The sequence below is a fragment of the Centruroides vittatus genome, unplaced genomic scaffold, assembly GCF_030686945.1.
Source record: "Centruroides vittatus isolate TY-2023 unplaced genomic scaffold, ASM3068694v2 contig_3091, whole genome shotgun sequence".
Lineage (NCBI taxonomy): Eukaryota > Metazoa > Arthropoda > Arachnida > Scorpiones > Buthidae > Centruroides > Centruroides vittatus.
The window spans coordinates 85,262-98,262 of record NW_027121989.1 but is presented as its reverse complement, the minus strand read 5'-3'; the positions used below and the strand labels follow the sequence as shown (position 1 = coordinate 98,262).

General features: G+C 37.3%; 1 protein-coding gene across 1 annotated transcript; it reads left to right on the top strand.

Moving 5' to 3' along the window:
* Positions 1 to 2,657: 2,657 nt before the first annotated feature.
* Positions 2,658 to 12,799, top strand: LOC136973143 (patched domain-containing protein 3-like). The gene is made up of 3 exons (XM_067267838.1): positions 2,658 to 2,877; positions 7,686 to 8,006; positions 11,475 to 12,799. The coding sequence occupies exons 1-3, from the start codon at positions 2,658 to 2,660 to the stop codon at positions 12,797 to 12,799; spliced, it is 1,866 nt and encodes a 621-aa protein (XP_067123939.1).
* The last annotated feature ends 202 nt before the right edge of the window (positions 12,800 to 13,001 follow it).

Sequence of the window (13,001 nt, the reverse complement as noted above, 5' to 3'; positions counted from 1 at the left end):
TGGGGATAAGGCTAAGGGCGTCAGCATTTTTGTGGGAATTGCCTGCTTTATGAATAACATCAAAATTGAATTCCTGGAGGAAAATAATCCATCGCGATAATCTAGAATTCGTCGTGGAATCCTTGCAATCGAGTAACCATCGGAGGGGTTGATGATCTGTAATTATCGTAAATTTCTGTCCGTACAAATAGAGTTTAAAATATTTCACGGCCCACACAAGTGGCTAAGCACTCCTTTTCTGTGCTGTTGTAGTTTAATTCGGTTTTCTCAACAATCGACTAGCGTAGGCTATGGGTTTTTCCTTTCCGTATTCCTTCTGTGCTAATATCGCTCCTAAGGCAGTGTTGGAGGCATCGGTAGCCAGGATAAAGGATTTAGTAAAGTCAGGGGACTTTAATACGGGGGTTGATGTCAAAATGGTCTTTAAGGTTTCAAAGCTCTCTTGTTTGGTTGATCCCTATTCGAAAGGCGTATCTTTCTTTAATAAATCCGTTAAGGGCTTAGCGATTTTTGCGTAAGCGTCTACATGTCGTCGATAATACCCTGTTAGACCTAAAAAAAATCGAACGTCCCGCTCATTTTCCGGTTTTGGGAAATCTAATACGCATTTGATTTTATCGGCGTCGGGTTTTATACCCTGAGCAGAAATCTCGTGTCCCAGAAATTTTATCTGTCGCTGCAGGAAGTGACATTTTCTCGGTTTTAATTTAATTCCTGCTTCTCCTAATCTCTGAAAGACTTGTTCCAATCGTTCGAGGTGACTAGGGAAGTCAGAGCTAAAAGTTAAAATGTCGTCCATGTAGACGAGGCAAGTCTTTTCCTTTAGGCCATGTAGGACAAAGTCCATAGCCCTTTCAAGTGCCGCAGGTGAGTTGTGAAGTTCCATGGGACACCTGTTCCATTGATAGTGACCATCAATGGTGGAGAAAGCAGTCTTTTTCTTATCGCACACGCTAAGTTGCCAAATCCCGAAATAGTGTCCATCGTCGAAAAATAGGTTGCTTGTCCTATTAGACTAAGGGACTCGTGCACTAAAGGAAGGGGATAAGGGTTTATCTTCGTAATTTTATTGAGCTTACGATAATCTATGACTAAGCGGACTCCACCCAGCTTTTTCTTAACTAAAATAGCGGCCGAACTCCACGGAGAAGTGGAATGCTCGATGATATTGTGAGCTAAGAGTTCGTCTATGATCTCATTTAATTATTGCCGTTGAGCGTAAGGGATTCGATAGGGCGGTTAGTATATAAGCGCGGCGTCGCCAGTATCGAATTTATGTTGTACAATATCGCAATATCCTAAATCATAGTCATCTATGGCAAAAACATGTCGGTATTTGTATAGTAAGTTTAGAAGAGCCTGTTTCTCCTCTTCCGGGATATTACTCCAATCGAAAAGCTGACTGAACTCAGCTTTTGACATCGCTGCCGTTTTTCCCTCCTTTCTGACTCTCACTGGGTCAATCTCTTCCTCTGCTTCGAAAAAGTTTCCGACCTTAGTTCCCCTTTCTAATTTAATTGTTTTACGAGTAGCGTTGCAAATACGAATGGGTACTTGTCCCTTCTTATTAGGGGCAACTAACAAATTGGCTTCCGATATTCCTTCCTGCGAGAAGGGGATCGACTCTGTTACTCCTACCTGTCCTATCCCTTTGGTCCCTCTAATAGTCGCGGTGACTATATTGTCGGTTAAAGGGGAAGCCGACAGGTTTCCACTAACACTATGTCCTTTCCATCGTTCTTGTTCACCGGAGAATGTGAATTGTCTCCTTCTACTATACTCCCTTCCTCGAGTGGGCTCTCTATCCTCTGTCTTTTTTGAATATTCCTATGGTCAGGGATTTTCTCCCGATCTATATCGCTAAATTGTTCTTGTTCTCTTCGATCGCTAGCTCTAGGGTAGGTCATGAAGGGTATTACGGTCTTAGGGGGAATAGTTAATTCTCCTCCCTTTAAATCAATGATAAAGCCCTTATCGGTAATCATGTCCCGACCAATAATACCATCGCATGGGCAAGTAACATCCATGTCTACTAAACAACAAGTGTAGGGAAATTGTAACTGACCGATTTCGAAGGTATAGCTCATGATGCTGTAGGTTTGTATAGAATGCATAGTCGCGCTTCTTAAATCTGTTTCCTTATCGCTATCGATGTCTACCCTCTCTATCATCGTATTAGCAAAAGATTTGGCTAAGAGAGGCACTTTCGCTCTTGTGTCTATTTGAACTGTGGCCGGATTTTTTCCAATGAAACACTCAAGGATGGCTTCGCTTTGCGTAGGGGAGGAAATCATGGAGGCAAGAAGCGACGGGGTTCGGTTCCTTGCTCTCAAGGGGTTTTCTGATTGCTGATTTCGCCTTCCCTGTGTTCTCGGCCTAATCCTAGCCGTAGGATAAGGGTTCCTTCGGGGGTGAGATCGATATCGTCGTCTGTCAACGCTTCGCACTCTGCCCCTCCATTTGGACTGAGAGTTCTCCGGGAATTGGGATCGAAATCGAACCCTATTTAGTTCGTTATCGGGTTCTCGTCTCGCGAGCGAGTAGTTTCTAAGCAAGGGCAGCGTCGTACGCTCGTCTACGTTATTGGCTGAGGGAGTGGGTGAGTTCCGGTTCCAATTGGAGTTAAGGGTAGCTCGAACATTCGACTGATCGAACCGATGTCAGAAAGTAGTCGGCCGATAGTCATTTTGCCGGGTAGGTGGCTTGGCGTAGGTGAGCTTCCGGAAACTGCCCCAATCGTTTCGTCTCCTCGAGGGGGTCCTATAATTGCGTGGAATAGTACCTCGAGTGAGCCCGTCCACTCTACCTTTAAGTTCTTCCAGCGTCTGCCGTTAACTGCGTTAGATTGTCTAACGGGGGATGATTGGTTGATCGCAGGTTAATTGTCCGCATGTTCCCGCGTAAACGCGCAGTGAGTTCTTCAATTGTTTTACTCATTAATCGCGGCATCTAGAGCTTCATCAAAGGTTTTTGGGGCACGGCTCATTACTTTTTATTAGATCCTCGGCATGATTCCATTCAAGAATTGGACCTTTAGGCGTTCGTCTAATTCTTTTCTCTGTACTCGCTGAATGATAGCGGTTTCCGCCGCGTCCGCGCCGGGTCCGGCGTAATTTCTATCTCTGTCGCTAGCGCTTGCAACCGGGTGGCATACGCTTGAACATCTTCATCCCTTCTTTGAACGCAAGAATAAAATCTATTTAATCTAAAAGTAAGAGGCACTCGATCGAAGCGCTGGAGCATAAGTCTTTTGAATTCGTCAAAATCGTCAACTTTCTTGATTCGCCGATCCTTTCGTACGAATTCCCGGGCTATCCCCGCTAGTTTTAACTACGCTACCGCCAGCATTTGCGCTTTCAACCATCGCGGCAACCTTCATGATATCTGCTAACGACTCGAAAAAGTCCGTTACACGGGGGCCTTGCGGGTCTCCTGAAAATACGGGCAGCAATGGAATTATTCTGCCTAGACCGCCCAACGTAAGGGGGTTCGGTCCGGGGTTCGCTGGGTTAGCAGGCCCTGCTGCGGATTGAGGATTAGGTTCCATTATTTCTACTTATAATTAAGTCCCTAATTCGACTTAAATTGACCTCGTTACTCGAATATGGCCCTTTCTTAGTTCTTATCGACAGTGCGAAGGAGTCGCAACCCACTCCTGTAAACCAATTTGTGGGAAACGCCGGGAGGTAGGACGGGAGTCGTACTTCCTTTTTCTTCGGCGAACAGGTCGGCAAGACCCACCCCACTGTCAAGGATGGCTAAATTTTTCGCGATATCCCGACTCGTCGGGATAGGTTAAGGAATTGTCAGGTCGAGTCGAGGGAGTGTGTGGGGCCGTCGATAAGACAAGGCAATATCCGTAATAACAGGATAACACAGATAATGATTTATTTAGATAAAGAAACTAATACAAAGAAGCTACGCATCCCGTCCCTAATCGCGTGAGAGAGAGAGTTCACAATGATTGGAGGAATCATACCTCTTCTTCTGAAGTAGTGACAATAATCGTATGACGGATCGTCGCTGGGAAGGCGGATCGGTCGTTCTTCGGCTCTGGCGGTGGGTGGAAGGATCGGGCTTGGCGGCTTGTAGTCGGCGGCTCCGGCGTCTTCGGGGTTGACCTTCGATACAGTTTAGGTTTCGTCGAGACGTTCGTCGTCTTCGTACGTTCAGCCACCCCCGTTCTCAGATATCTCCCTCCTTATATATTCCCGATCTCGTCCGCTGCGATCACCAATCGCGACAGAGGGTGATGAGTCAGGCTCCGTGACTCAGAAGTCGGATCCGGAGAGGAGGGAAGCGTGTTTGACGGCGGAAGGCTGTACATCCTTCGCATCTTGATCGCTATCTCTGATCTTGATCGTTATCTCTCGAGAAGGATTCGAACAATAAAAGTTTAAAATTAGACTGGCCGGTTTAAGCCGGTCCTCACAAAATAAATTAATTTCATTTCTAAGCTTAAAGAACTGCAATAGCACTTTTCCACAGCTAAGCTATCGAACTGCAATATAATAGGAAAAGCCAACGGACTCGGATTCAATTTGTTCGAGAAAAGATCAAAATTGGCGATGATTGAGTGCGTGTGATCGAATAAAATTTACGACGGAAACAACTAGTTTCAAAACGCGGCTTATATCGACATGTTTTACACATAGTAATTGTTGATGGATAATACAGTGCAGAAAAATAGTACTGATGCTCCTGCTCCTTCACAAGCTTTTCTAATTTGCCCAATCACACCGATGTTTGCACCAGACACGTTTCTTCCTCCATCAATTGTCACACCTCAGAGTCGATTCCAGTCCAAGTTATACTTTTTCAACGTTTTGTGTACTTCTTTGAAGATATCTTCTCCAGTTGTAGTGCTGCGCATGCTCTAACGGAGGCCAATTTTTGTGTGACATTAAGCTCGTGGTCAACTCCACGAACAAAAACTAAAAGTTCTCAGGTCTCACTAACATCAGTTGATTCATCAGAATACCGAGTGAAACGCTATGCTTTACCAGTAATCTGGTGGAGAATATTGTTTCCAATATCATCAATTCGACGAGCAACAGTATTAAGAGAAAGACTGATCATTTTGAAAAGTTTCAACTTTCCTGGGCACAACTCATCAACAGCTTCCTTCATACACTCTTCAACGATGTTTCCATCCATAAAGCGTTTTCCTTCTTTCGCCTATAAATAAGCAACTTTCACGCTAAGGTCAATGCTTCACTTTCCGAATTTGTTTTCCTAAATAAATTTTGCTGACTACACAAACTACGACGCATTGTTTCAAATTTTTCAGTACGCTGCTTGTTCTTAAATTGTGAGTTGGTTGAAGCGTGTTTTGTTTCGTAATGTCGACGTAAATTATATTCCTTCATTACAGCAACAGTGTCATTGCAAATTATACATACAGCTTTGCGATTGTTTGATGCGATTACACAATGAAATTTTTAAACCTTAAAAATCCTTTTTTTACCAAATATGATTTTTGCATTTTTTTCAATTTTCGATATACATTTTTGAAAATCAAATGGGTTCGCGCGAAAAAATCAGTATTTTTCAAATTCCTTCGCAGGCCGGATAAAATCACCTGCCGGGCCGGGTCTGGCTCGCGGGCCATACTTTGGACACCTCTGGTTTAGAGTCTGGGAAGGAATCAATTGGCTTTCCATTATATATAATGGGAAAATTGATTCGGTCTTCGAATGATTCGTAGCCGAACAGCCTCGTGGAATTTATCACATTCGAAGTACGAGACACCTCTATATACTGCTTTTTTTTGTTTACCTCTCCGTTCTCGGGGCACTAAGAGGATCTCGTTTTAGCAAGCATTGAAAGGAAATATTTCGAGGATAGTTTGTGCTTTTATATATTATAACGGTATTGTTGATCAAAGATATAGATACACTAACACTTTACTTTCCGGTTGTTATGTACACACAAGAGAAAGTGTTGAAATCGTATCGAATTTTATCCTTCGAGTTTTTTAAAAAAGTATTCATATTTTGAGACCTTCCGAACTCAAAACAGTCAAAAGCAGCAAAAAATTCCGTGGATATGTATATATAACTGCGCGCGCGCGCGCGCGCGCGTGTGTGTGTGTGTGTGTGTGTGTGTGTGTGTGTGTGTGTGTGTGTGTGCGTGCATGCATAAGCGGGATTGATAATATGAATTAAGTGTTGGTGGTTAATGGTTAAAAGGTGTGAAGATAAACAGATGTTATGTGTCATATCTGAAGAATAGTCGAATTTAACGATTTTACTCGTTATTATTATTTACAACTTTTTAAAAAATTCATCTCTACCCTGAAAATTAAACGTTTTGCCTTTTATAAGAATTAATAATATAAAAAGATTTTTATGATAAAGTTTCATAACAGATGGTGCCACATACAATTTGTTTATACTGTAGTATGATTAATAATGTAAAAGTTATTTTTAAAATATAAATCTCTTAACAGTCAGGAAAGTTATGCAACTTAATGCTGGATTTTTTGTTGACCGTGACTTTGAACGCAGACAACACAGTCCGGTGTAAGACGAACAGAAAACTGGAATTTTGGTAGATACTTATACGTTTTTATGCTGAACAGTTATCTCCAGAAGAGTTTTTCAGGTTTCTTCCAGGTTGTCTGGTACGTGAAGAGCAGCCAGTAGCCTATCTGTTGCATGTACACCCGGTGGGCGCTCTTTTGGCAACTAATCAAAGTAATTAATTAAAATTGAAATTTATTTCAAATTTTGTGAGCGAACCATCAGTGGTTTAGCCACTGCTGTGTTTGTGCTTTCATCTCAAGCTAGAAAAGATAGGAAGTAACACACTCCTGTCCCAAGTCTCTATTTTTAAGCTTTGCAGGTTAATTGGTAAGTATAAAATTAGCCACACACACAATACGCCGAATAAAGTTTTTCAGATAACAGTAAACATAACAAACCGAAATGTTACGATTACTAGTTTAATTTTAAATTCACTATAAAACTAGTAAATTGACATTAAAACATAATCTAAACCACATAGTGCTGTCGTAGCAGAAAGAGGTCTACGATTTACAATACCAAATTCCTTTACAATGAAAAATATATCGTGACAAGATTATATACAATCATTTCTTTGTATAAAGTTCTTTCCAAGTAGTGTACGTCACATTCGTCTATATTCAGCACATTCAATATCGTTTTTATTTATTTTACCATATTTCATGCCGACTTCTTTCTACCTTTTGTTTCATGTCCTTCAAACACTTCTTAATTTTAAATACTTTTCTTAATTTTCTATTTTGCGTGGTTTATTGTTAACGAAACAGTTCAGTTGATGTTTCGTTGAAATTTGTCAAGAACTATTCGAAAGATCTTTCGAATTTATATTATAAAAGTGATAAAAACTGTATTTACTAAATATCCTCACGACAAATTGTGTGGATCATCAGATTTTCTTCATTTTTCAAATCTTTTAGTATTCAATGTTTGGTTTCGTTTATAATTGTTAATTACTCATACATTTATTATTTATAATTATTTTTTAATTCACATAAAATGTAGAATATTTAAACTTTTTATTTTATGTGCACACATTTTTATCAAATATATATATAGACTTACACCACAAAAATTATATGACAATTTTTCCTTCATTATACAATGATGATATATTATTTGAATATAAAATAATTCTAATTAAACATTCATTACCCTTAGGTATTGGTATGGACGATACATTTGTTATGTTATCGGCGTGGATGAAAACCGATCCAAAGAAATCTGTGGAAGAAAGAATGGCCGAAACATTTACCGAGTCGGGTGTTTCTATCACCATCACTTCTCTGACTAATGTTGCATCGTTTCTAGTAGGAACATCCATTGCTACTATTCCTTTGTATAAGGAACTTTGTGTGTTTATGGCAACGTGTTTGATCTTCGACTTCATTTATCAAATTACGTTTGTTGCAGCGACTTTAGTTCTATGTGGAAGAGCAGAAGAACAACGCTTGCATTCGTTGGTATTTACAAAGCTGCCAGGTAAAATAATTTTGATGACATTAGTAATATACAATTCTGACTAAAGTTACGCGATCGATAGCATAAGTTTTATATTATAAGTTATATAAATTAATATAAAAATATTACTAGCGTAATTTTTTGAGCGATTGATAATTGTAAGTTTAATGCAACTATAAGTTCACTAAAAGTGAGGTTTTGGGAATTCAATCAGTTTCAAAAGGATAAAGTAACTGTGAAATAATGGTATTCATTACGGAATAAAAAACACATTTTCGAACAGGTTCCTATACATACAAAAAGTGTTTCAATGTCACGACTGGATAAATATAGAGCTTCATAATTAACATTTAATGAATTATCCCTTGGCCCAATTGGTTGAACTGACCGCCGATTTTTACCAATGATCAATCATTTCTTCTTCTTCGTATTTCTTTGCAGAGAATATTACAACATAATAGAAGTGAATTGATGTTTAGTTTATTATAATATCATATAATAATAATTTTTATCAAAAACAGTAACAAAATTAAAAGTAAAAGGTTTACAACTTTGTTAAAATTCAGTCTCAAAATGAGACAGACATCTCTGCTTCATTAGTTATATTTTAATCAATATGCAAAATATCACACAGGACAATATAAATAGAGGAGGATAGTAGATTAAGAGTGAATTCTACAGAATATAGTTGGGAAATTCGTAACCTGAAACCGCTGTTAATATTCTGCAAACGTCAGTCGTAAATTCTCAGTACTCTTCGTATGTCTTCAAATCTGTTTAATCAATTTTTTCATATAAATAGGATCGTCTGAAAAAGATCGATAATTGGAAAATCTCAATTTCTGCCAATGGGCCATTGACGCCATTAAGGAAAATTTGAGATTGGTTTCGAGATATAGAAGTTCCTACACAGTAATCAGTAGTAGATTAGAGTTTGATTGAAGGTACCCTATTTTATAAATACGACAGCAAACACACCTGTATTAGGAATAAAGAAAACATTTCTGACACAACAAAAAAGTTTGTCAATGGTTTCCGATGCTTGATTTCTTCGACCAATAAGACACGAGATAAACTAGTAGCAAATCAGAAAAAGTAGCGTTAATTACAACTAAAAATTTTATTGAAAGAAATGTTTCTCAAATGCAATTTATGCTGTCAATATGCAGTCCAGAGCTTCGAACTTGTAATTGACTCTTCAGTTCGTAATTTGAGATATAGAAGTATTGGGAAAATAATATTTCAGATAAACATAGAAAATACATTTCATTTAAGCTGAAAATGCAGAATAAAAAATTAATTTCGTGCTAAACATATTTGAGATAGACAGGTTCAACTGTATTATTATCTAGATTTCGCGATTAATAATATATACAAATAAATTCTTTTTGGATTCCCTCAGTCCAATTTCTCTTATTGTCCGATTGTAACAATAACCCAAGTAGCTTACCTTCTTGGCAACTACTTGCCCGACAATACTAATAAAACCCGCGCGATTCTTAACTAACTTAAACCTAAAAGGATAGAAAAGTATAAAAGTAGGAAGTGAGAAGGATTGATAGGACAGTGGGGTACCCTTGTTCTCGCTGAACTCCGATGCCGGCTGGTGGTTTATTCTCCGTGTTTCTGGGTTCGTCAATGTTCTAAATATCTTTACTATAATTTCTTTTCGGGGTCTCTGATTCGAAAATCCAGATCCTCACCTCACGGCTCTCCATTCGGCCCTCGTAGAATTCCGTCTCACGAGCTCGCCGTTTTCGTCCGTGCTTCTTCTTGTCCGGCCGGGGAAAAAGTGACCTTTCGTGACCCAGATTTTACTCGTCCTCCACTCGAACTCTTTGTTCCAACCGACCCCCTGGTGGGTGGGGAGTGGGAAGCCCGCGTTCCCAGAAGCCAGAACAATGAACAAAGGAAGTTAGAAAGAAGGGTTAAGAAGGAGAGAAAATTATTAAAACTAATTAAATCTAAAATACATGTACAAAAATATGGCGTACAGCCACAATACATTTCATTTAAGCTGAAAATGCAGAATAAAAAATTAATTTCGTGCTAAACATATTTGAGATAGACAGGTTCAACTGTATTATTATCTAGATTTGCAATTATACAATTCCATAAGTAATATTGATCATTATTACGCAGCAAAGTATTAATTTATGATTACAATGAAAATTCGTTAATTCGAAACTAATATGACCAGAACGATGTCGGACTATTATCTGTTAAGTCCGTATTATCGAGTACTTTTCAAAATGTAACTGTGTAATAATCATTATCAGATGCTGTATTAACGAAATTCTGCTATGTTATAATATTCGTTATTTAAATATTTTTTTAAAAATAACTAATATATGCATTTATAATAAATACAGTAAAACCTATGTATACCGAATTTGTAAAATTTGAATATATATTTTTAATGTGAGCAAAGTGTAGTATCTATTTCTTTATTTATTTATTCTTCATCTTTGGACTATACCAGACAAATGTCACATAGTTACGTTCTTAATTACAGTAAACTATTTTTATTGCATACGTAGGAAACATTTTATTATCAGGTTTTATCCAAACTAATTAATGTTCCACCAGTACCCGAGTGAAAAAACTACTGAACAGTGAATTATGGGTACTGAACAGTCATTAATGGGGTCGCGATTTACCAGCGGACGGATGTGTGGTTTTCTGGGATTTTTTCACGTAACTTATGTAATTCTGACCGCCAGATCACACAGACAGAACTCTGACAGATATCCCAGGAAAGTATTGTCAAATTGGCCGTGGGTTGGGCCTACACTTTACTGCATTACGTTTCTCTGGAACGAAATATTTACAAGATTCTGTACAATGAAAAGCTTCTAATTCCAAATTTCCAACATTTTAGAAAAAATGCAATAGAGATTTTTGAATTTTGACAATTTAAACGCATTAACTCGATTGAAATTCTTAACGACATAAAAGAAAATGGCTTCAGTAACTTTTTACTGCTAAAGCACGTATGTCTAGTTTATCATAAGACTTTAAAAGTGAAATTAGATCTCTATATTACTAAATCTAGGACTTGTAAGCACTAAAAATCATTAGCTCTGTCTCCTGTGTTATTTGTAGACTATGAGGTTTTATTGTTGACTACGATTATGAATTTTTATCAATTTATGACGAAACGGTTTAAAATGCATTGTCAATGCTAACATTTTTTAACAAAGAACATTTTATAAATAATTTTTACGAGTCTACTCGAAAGTGAAACTGATTCTACAATTACGGTCGAGTGTAAAAATATATTAAAAAGATACTTAAGATAAAATAAAAGTGGAATTTCATTTTAGGATTTTGCAATTTATCGAGAAAAATAGTACATATACTGTACATTATATACTATTTGTAATGTTAATTTTCTTTAGGAAATTATAAAGCGTTTATTTTACTATATTTAGTTGGTTATCCTTATGAAAATTATAAACTTATATTTTTAATCTTTCTTAATTTCAGAGAATACAAACTGTTTTCAGCGAATTTTTTGTTTTGTGCATTCAGAAAATGCGAAGAATGAGAAGGTTCATAAAAATATTCTTGCTTTTACAAAATTACTAAAAAATTTCAGAGAGACGATGAGAACCAAGATGACAATAATCATCATCATATTATTATATTTTACTTATTTGGGAATTTCAATTTGGGGATTAACAAAATATTCCTACGATCAAGAATTAGATATGAATTTAATTCAAGGTACTTATCGATATGATTATTACAAAACAAACGAAAAATATTACAATCAATACAAATACAGATTACAGCTGTTCATCACACAGGAACTCGATTATTCTAATCGAACAATACAACAAAATGTTGAAAGTATGCTACAATCTCTCGAATCGGATCCTCTCATTGCTGGATCTTTGACTGAATCCTGGCTAAGAAGTTATTTAAAATTTTTCGACGACAACAGAATTAACTTGTTTCTTACAGGATATAACATTACAAATTCGGAAGATTTCGTTTTCGTTCTGCATAAATTATTTTTTCGCATTCCAGAAGCGAAAAGATTCAGACAAGACGTCGTTTTCGATGATTCCTCCACCAAAATCATTTCCACTCGTTTCTTCTTTCAGACGAACGTTACAAACAACGGAAGCCATTTCTACCATCAGTTTAAACACTTCCAAGAAAAGCTGAATTCTTTTCCATTCACCACTGTGGTGTATCATCCGTTGTTTTACTATTTCGATATTAATGACGCCATACCTAAGATAACAATTCAGACCTTAGGCATTGTGTCGTTCACCGTTTCTATTATATCTGCCGCGTTGTTACCAAATATCATTTGCATTGTGTGTGTGTTATTCAGCATAATCTCGGTAGGAGCTGGTGTTTTGGGTTTCATGTTCATTTTCAACTTGGGACTTAATCTGACCTCCCTGTCTATTCTTATTATTGTTATCGGATATTCTGTCGATTACGCAGCACACGTTTCCTGTGCGTATATATCTGCGAAAGAAAGTAGTCCCGATAAACGTCTGGAGAATGCAATAAGTTTGACGGCGATTCCTATCATACAAGGAAGTGTCACCACAATCCTTGCTATCGTAACAGCGTTGAACGTTTCGGAAAAAGAAACATTGTTAGCAATAAATGTAATTATTTTAGCCTGTGTAATCGCAGGAATTCATGGACTTACATTTGTTCCAATAATTATTTCGGTAATCGACAGAATTTTTCAAAAATGTTTCTATTTTATATCCAAGTGGAAATGTTCAAACGCTTTCAGTCCTAATCAAACCGAAAATATACGGTCAATCCACAGGAATAGTTAGAAGAAGTACTAATTACATAAGTGATAATAGTATACAAGACTTGTAATATATTTTACATTCGACTACAGAATTCGTTTTTCAATATGATCTTTTTTCAACATTTTTATGAATATAATGTAAGATATTCTGTAAATAATCTCTTTCACGATATAAATATTAAATAGTATAGACTGTTTTGTCCTATATTATGAAAGCTGAAGGT

Bases quoted from the DNA above. Each gene is read 5' to 3' on its own strand.
- LOC136973143 (XM_067267838.1), top strand. From the start codon at position 2,658: ATGTCAGAAAGTAGTCGGCCGATAGTCATTTTGCCGGGTAGGTGGCTT. The intron at 2,878-7,685 runs GTTAATTGTCCG...CATTACCCTTAG, and splicing joins GGATGATTGGTTGATCGCAG to GTATTGGTATGGACGATACA. The intron at 8,007-11,474 runs GTAAAATAATTT...TCTTAATTTCAG, and splicing joins GGTATTTACAAAGCTGCCAG to AGAATACAAACTGTTTTCAG.